Genomic DNA, 7,585 nt, shown 5'->3' with positions numbered 1-7,585 from the left:
AGTTAAAAAAATTTAGCAGAAGAAGAAAAATAAATTGAAAAAGAAATTAAAATTAAATTGAAGAAGTTAAATTAACTGCAAGGCTAAAGAATCATGGGGAGAAAGCTGAGTTCTGTGCTTTGCTTTCTCCTCCTTTGTAATTCCCCTGTCTCCTTGGTATTGAAACTGCACTCCTTGGTAGGTGAACTTGGTCCTGGCTGGGCTTCTTGTTGATCTTCTTGGGGAGGGGCCTGTTGTAGTGATTCTCAAGTGTCTTTGCTCCAGGCGGAGTTGCACCGCCCTTACCAGGGGCCGGGCTGAGTAATCCGCTCGGGTTTGCTTTCAGGAGCTTTTGTTCCCTGAGCACTTTCCGTAGAGTTCCGGAGGGCAGGAATGAAGATGGTGGCCTCCCGGTCTTCGGGCATGGAGGAGCCGAGAGCCCGGGGCCCCACTCCTCAGTGCGCCCTCAGAGAACAGCGCCGATTTAATCCTGTCACCCTGCCTCTGGCCGCGCTCCGAGCTGACCGAGCCTGCGACCAGTTCAAGGTAACCCGGAGCTTAGCGCTTACTCCTCGGCTCTGTCTCTGTAGCTGGCTTCCCCGTTCTAATACCTGTAAGCTCTGCGGCACTCAGACACCCCCGATCCTTCTGTGATCCTGCGGGACCTGAGGCCACGCTGACCCTGCGTGGGCTTCACCCCGGTTAAGCCTCTGGAGCGATGTCCCTCAGCGGAACAGACTTTTAAAAGTCCCAATTTTGTGCTCCGTTGCTCCGCCGCTTGCCGGGAGCCGGCCCCTCCCCCCGCGGTCTATCTTCCCGTCGCTTTGGATTCACTTCTCCGCCAGTCCTGCCTTTCAGAAAGTGGTTGATTTTCTGTTTCTAGAGTTGCTGTTCTTCTTCTCTTCAATCTCCCGTTGGATTTGTAGGTGTTTGCAATCTTTAGATAAGCTAATCTAGCTGATCTCCCGCTACCTGAAGTAGTCTCAGCCTGCTACTTCTCCGCCATCTTGACTCCTTCCTCCTTTATGTTTTTTGCTGTGTTCAAGATTTGCTCTTTGTCTTTTCTCATATATAATGTTAATTATAATGTATCTTGGAGTGGGTCTGTTTGAGTTATCCTGTTTGGTTGTTGAGCTTTTTTGGGTGTTTATAAACTATCATTCACCAAATTTGATGCTTTCAGCCATTATTTCCCCAAATAATCTCTACCCTTTTCTCTCTTTCTTTTCCTTCTGGGACTTCCACAATACATATGTTGATTTGACTGATGGTGTCCCATAGGTCCCTCAGATCTTTTCACTATACTTAGGTTTTCTTTTCTTATTTCTTCAGACTTGATAATTACAACTGTCCTAACTTCAAGTTTGCTGATTATTCTAATTATTCTAATTCTAATTCAAATTTGCTTAAATTTGCCTTTGAATCTTTCTAGTGAATTTTTCATTTCAGTTATTAAACTTTTCAGCTCTAGAATTTCCTTTTAGGTCTTTTTTCTGCTCATTGATATTTCCAATTTGTTCGTGTATTGTTTTCTTGTTTCTCCATGTCTTCCTTTAGTTCTTTGAACATCCTTAAGACTGTTGTTTTAAAGTTTTTGTCTAGTATTTCTGCAGTTTGGTAGTTTTCAGGGACAGTACCTATTTGTTTGTTTCTTGTTTTTAAATGGGCCATACTTTCCTGTTTCTTTGTATATCTTGCTATTTTTATTATTGAAAACTGAACATTTGAATCTAATAAAACGATAACTCTGGAAATTAGATTTTCTTCTTTGGAAATCAAAAGCTCCCCAGGGTTTGCTTTTTTGTTATTGTTTTCTTTTTGATTGTTGTAGGCTGTCTCCATGGTAAGGATCAGCCTAAGGTATAAACATAAGGTCTTTTTAGGTCTTTTCTAAGCCTGGGCATGTGTGGTGACTTTTAAATTTCTGTTGTATATGCAGTTGCTTTCAAATGTCCTGGTCTTTTATGTCTGGCTTCCAGAAGGAGAAAAAGAGAAAATGAAGGGAGGGGGGATATAGGGCTAGCACTTTAAATTCTCCAGAAGTCATTTCAGCCAGTGTGGGAGAGGCCTGCAACAAATGGCGGGTGGTGGTGGGGGGTGGGGAGTGGGGGGGTGAGGGGGTAGGAAGAGCGGGGGAGGGCAACAATGGCTGCCTGCTTCTGTGTCCACACCTCTGTGATTAGAAGCAGCAATCAGTGGCCTGAATACAGATCTCAGTATTTGGAAGATAGGATCTTTATTGCCCACGCTGGCTCTTGCACACTGTATGTTTGCAAAGCATTCCAGGAACACATGCATAGATGCATTCAGTGGGTTAGACGTGGGAGATGGGTAGCCACTGATGAGCTAAGAGCTAAAATTAATTACAATTTACTGTCTAAGACTTCCCCTGAAAGTGGAAAACATTCAATAGTTTCCAGAGTTCCAAGACAGTTACATCAGACAGATTCTGGCAGTGCAATTTTGTCTAGATAGGGAGCTGGATTCCTGGTACATCCTACTTTGTCCCAGCATGCTCCTGGGAAAATCCTTTAAATCAAAATATGTATATAATACACTCTTAGTTGGCTCAAATCATATTTCTCATAAATATTACTATATTATACTCAATAGGTAATTTCTTTTCATATTTTGCACTCATAAAGATATATCTTTCAAAGACTTTTCAGGGACAAAAATTTTAAAGTCTTTTTATTTCTGAATATGTTGATAAGGGGAGAACTGTTCAAGCAACATTGTTATTGAGATTTCATTAACTGGAAGAGAAAAGTGAAATGGAAAAGGAATGTGAAGATGTGTACTATGGACTCATGAATAAATGTGTAGTGTAAAGAGGGGAGATTATAAAGTGACCTCTGTGACTTTAAATCATCTAAATGATTAAATAAAAAGCACTGATCAGTATGGACTTATAGGCAGATTAGGCATAGTCTTTAGTTTGGGAACATGCTTTATTTCATAGAATTTAATATTTCATTTCATAGGATTTAATATATAATTATTTTTGTATGCAAAATCTTATTTACCCTCTGCCACATAAACTACAATTATGAACTACAATTTTTCCTTTAAACTAGAACAAGACACAGCTTGCCTCTTATGATATAACAGAATAAAATAAAATGTGCAGTGTTTCTAAAATTTCAAAAAAATCAATGATAATTTTAGCCCTAACCTAGTAACATTTCAAGCAGAAGCATCAAATCATGGTTGTACACAAATTTATTAATTAATGATAAAGCATTGCTTTGGTACAAATGCAAAACTGGTGCAACCACTGTGGAAAACAGTGTAAGATTCTTCAAAAAGTTAAAAACTATTCTATTATCTAGCAATCGCACTACTGGGTGATTATCCAAAGAATACAGAAACACTAATCCAAAGGAATACATACATGGCCTATGTTTATGGCAGCATTATTTTCAATAGCTAAGATATGGAAGCAGCCCAAGTGTCCATCAACTGACAAATGGATAAAGAAGAGGTGGTTATATATACAATGAAATATTATTCAGCCTTAAAAAGAACAAAATCTTGCCATTTGCAATGACATGGATGGAGCTAGAGAGTATAATGCCAAGTAAGATATAAGTTAGTTAGAGAATACAATATGATTTCATGCATATGTGGAATTTAAGAAACAAAACAAATGAGCAACATTTGTTGGGGGAAAAGAGAGAGCAACAAACCAAAAAACAGACTCTCAACTATAGAGAGCACACTGATGGTTAACAGAGGGGAGGTTGGTGGGGATAGGTGAAATGGGTGATGGAGATTAAGGAGTATACTTGTGATGAACAGTGGGTGATGTATGGAAGTGTTGAATTACTATATTGTACACTTGAAACTAATATAACATTGTATGTTTACTAGGTGGAATTAAAATAGAAACTTAAAAAAAGTAAGGAATTGGTTAATACTAGTTTGTTTATTCATTCATCCCATTTAATAAAGTGCTTTGATGCATATTATCTGATAGATACTGCAGAAGGCATTGTGTATGAATGTGTGGTTGGGGATAAATTTGAATATAGGTGAGCCTTTCTTTCCCATATTTAACTTCATTTTTTAAAATCTGAGTATAGTTGATAAATAATTTTACACTAGTTGCATGAGTACAACATACTGATTAGACAAGTTTAAACATTATGGTATGCTCACCACAAGTGTAGCTACCATCTGTCACCACACAAAACTATTATAATATCATAGATTATTTTCCCTATATTGTGCCTTTTATTCCCATGACTTAATTCAGTTCATAACTGGAAACCTGTATTTCCTATTTCCCTTCACTCACTTTGCCCATCCCTAGCCACCTTCCCCTGTCCCATATTTAACTTTTGAAAAGCTTACATTCTTCTATGTTATTCATTGATATTCCTAAAACATAATTCCAAAATGAATATGGATATTGATCTGTAAACTGATAAACCAACCCCACAAAACATGTAAGTCATTGTTCAATATTCTCCTCTTTAACTTCTGACATACACAGATACAGATTATATATAAAAGTAGAGGAATACTAGTAATCCTTTTCATTGTGTTATAATCCATATACAAGTTTGGATTTATATTCTGACAATTGCAATGCAAAAAAATATATGTAGGGTTCCATGTAGATATAATAGTAACAACACTTACTATATGGCAGACACTCTTCTAAGCACTTACTCATATTTAATCATGAAATCCTTAAAACAATCCTTTGAGGCAGGTACTATTACTACTCCCATTTTGCGGGTGAGAAAATTGAAGCACAGAAAGATAAAAGAGTTTGTCCAAGATTATTGTAAGTTTTGTTTCAAGTTTATAAGTTTGTGATTCAAACTCAACCATTCTGGTCCTAGACACTCTAACTCACTTTTGGCTAGGATGACCAGAGGGAACTTCATAAAATAAGTTGACTCTGAGTAAGGAACTAAACTAAGATTTTGTTTAAAGGAATTTTGTTTTTATTTTGAAATAATTTTAATATTTAGATGTAAGTTGCAAAAATAGTACATGTAATTCCTATATACCCTTCACTCAATTTTCCCTGATGTTAACATTTTGTATAACAATAGCACAGTTATCAAAACCAGGAAACAAACACTGCTACAATACTATTATTTATTTATATTTGTATTTATATAGAGAAATCTGAATTGATTTTTGTGAATTGTTTCAGAAATATTCTTTTTCTGGTCCAGAATCCATCCAGGCTTCCCCACTGCATTTGATTATAACATTTATTTAGTCTCCTCCAAACTGTGACAGTTCCTCAGTCTGTCTTTGTCTTTTGTGACTTTTGTGACTTTTGTGACTTTTTTAAGGGTCATTTGGATCATTTTGTAAAATGTTTTTCAACTTATGTTTGTCTGATTTTTTTCTGATTTTTGTTTGTCTGATTATGTTTTTCTGATTATGTTTGTCTGATATTTTGTTGGGAATATTCATGATTAGCAAAAATACTGCAGAAAGGATGTATCCTTGGTGCATCATATGAGCAAGTACCGGATGTTGATATATCTTCCTAGTGATTGATGTTAACCTTGATCGCTTGTTAAAGGTGGTGTCTGCCAGTTTTCTTCAGTCAAATTTCTTTTTTTTCCCCTGAGAAAGATACTTTTCTAATAGAGATATATGTTGAAACTGTGAATATCCTATTTTTCATCATAATTTTGCTCACTGATTTTGTCATTCATTTATTATCTGCCTGCAACCAATTATTAATATGGTGATTACTTAATGTTAGTTTTTTCTCAAAAGTAGCTATTCCTTTTGTCCTTTTATTCATTTATTGAGTCATTTATTCATTTCAACATAGATTATAAGCTAATAGTATTATTATTTACTTTGTTTTTCAAATTGTTCCAGTATTGGCCATTGGGTGTTCCTGTGTATTTTAACATGTCTTTGTCATTTCTTGAGTTATTTCAGGCTTTTCACAGAAGGAAATCAAAGCATCCCGGAATGTAACAGTTTAGAAAATTCCTTTTATATTTGTAAGCTTTGTGTATTGAATAAGCTTCAAAAATACTTTTCTCACAAGTAGCAATGTTAATAAATTTTTATATATTTTTAGTTAGAATTAAATATTTTTCATAACTGATTGCTTACTTGGACCTAACCTAACACCAAGCTTTATTTATACCCCAATGTAATACTGGGTTGGCTAGTACTCCCTAAATGGGGGAAAATAAGACATAGAAAAGTTTCTGAGTTTTAGATACAGTTTGTAGTGCTTTCCTGCCTTAACCCAGCTATACCATTGAAGCTCAAATCACAAAAATTCTCTTTATGCAAATTCTAGGGCATGAATATGGAATACTTTTGACCACATCAAACCATGAATAAAAAATTACAAACTTAGCAAACTTTTACTGAGTACTTTCAAGTAGGAGGCATTGCACCAGGCACTATGCATTTATAAAGAATATGTTTGAAAGAAGTTAGTTAGGGAATTAGGAAATAATATTTGCATTTAAGAAAAGGAATCATAAACAGTGGATCTATGGGAAATTAAAAATATTCCTTAGCTAATGGGCTCATAAACATAGGGGGAAAATGTACATCATATAATAGATACATTATTTAGGAAGAACCTCATATTAAATGCATATTTGAATGGTAATTCATAATAGAAATATTAATAAAGCTGTGAGAATTATAGAGGAGGGAAAACCCAATTCTACTTGTAAATATGAGTAGTGTGAGAGAATGCTTCAGAATTCAAGAGACTTTTTAAATATGTTAGAAATCCCTTGGTGAGAAAAAAATTGGAAGGACTTTCCAGGCTGAAGCAAATCTTGATTGAGTATATACATAATGTTGAAAAACAATAGGGTTAGGGAACCACTAGGAGTTTGAAATTCCAGTTGCATTGTCAGAGGAGAAGTGGGAACACTGGTAAATGAGAGGCTGGCAAGGTAGTTGGAAGCCAGATTATGATGTGTGTTACAGCCCTGGGTAAGGAGTTTGGCTTTGTCTTAATCACTGGAGATTTTTGGACAGCCACATTTGGGATAATTTTGTGCCAGAAAGATAACTAGAACAAAATGAAAAATGGAGTGATTTTATGTTATTATCCCAAATAGGCGATTGAATCAAACATGTAGATCTCATTTCCTGCTCTATTTATCTTGACCTCATATTATCCTCTGGTATTCTTTTTCAGGAGGAAGATCTTGAGAAAGATGGGAAATTGAATGAGATTGAATATAATCAACTAAAGAAGGCATTCTGTTCACTCAATGTTAGGACCACATTGTCCATAATTACAGTGTTTTGTCATGTAAAGGAAATGTGCCTGATTTTTTGGTGTAGGCGTAAATACTCTGATACACACACACACGTGTGTGTGTGTATGTGTGTATGGAAAACTATATGTAGCATGCACTTAAACTAAGGAGGAATTGACTGATTTTGGAACTTTCTTTTAAAATAAATATAATCTTATTTTCCCAATCAATATTTTTTCAAAGATTTCATAGCTTATATTCTTTATAAATACTAAATATAAAATAAGTCAACCAAAGTATGTATTAAGTATTCTGTTTGCTTAAGAAATTTAAGAAATTCTTTTATAAGAAAAAGACTTTCTCATGTTAGAACAAAAATA

The 7,585-nt window shown here is 35.4% G+C and overlaps 1 protein-coding gene across 1 annotated transcript in view; it reads left to right on the top strand.

The window, feature by feature from the left end:
- Nucleotides 1–7,360, top strand: part of LOC111157521 (aminoacyl tRNA synthetase complex interacting multifunctional protein 1) — a 100,009-nt gene extending 92,649 nt beyond the window's left edge. The window contains exon 7 of the mRNA XM_022519011.1: nt 7,142–7,360. Coding sequence (XP_022374719.1) covers nt 7,142–7,155 — 14 coding nt within the window. The 3' untranslated portion in view covers nt 7,156–7,360. The remainder of the gene's footprint in view (nt 1–7,141) is intronic.
- Nucleotides 7,361–7,585: the final 225 nt, after the last annotated feature.

This window comes from Enhydra lutris, unplaced genomic scaffold (genome assembly GCF_002288905.1).
Source record: "Enhydra lutris kenyoni isolate GAN:26980312 unplaced genomic scaffold, ASM228890v2 scaffoldscaffold3, whole genome shotgun sequence".
In the NCBI taxonomy this organism is placed as follows: Eukaryota; Metazoa; Chordata; class Mammalia; order Carnivora; family Mustelidae; genus Enhydra; species Enhydra lutris.
This window is presented reverse-complemented; position numbering and strand designations above follow the sequence as displayed.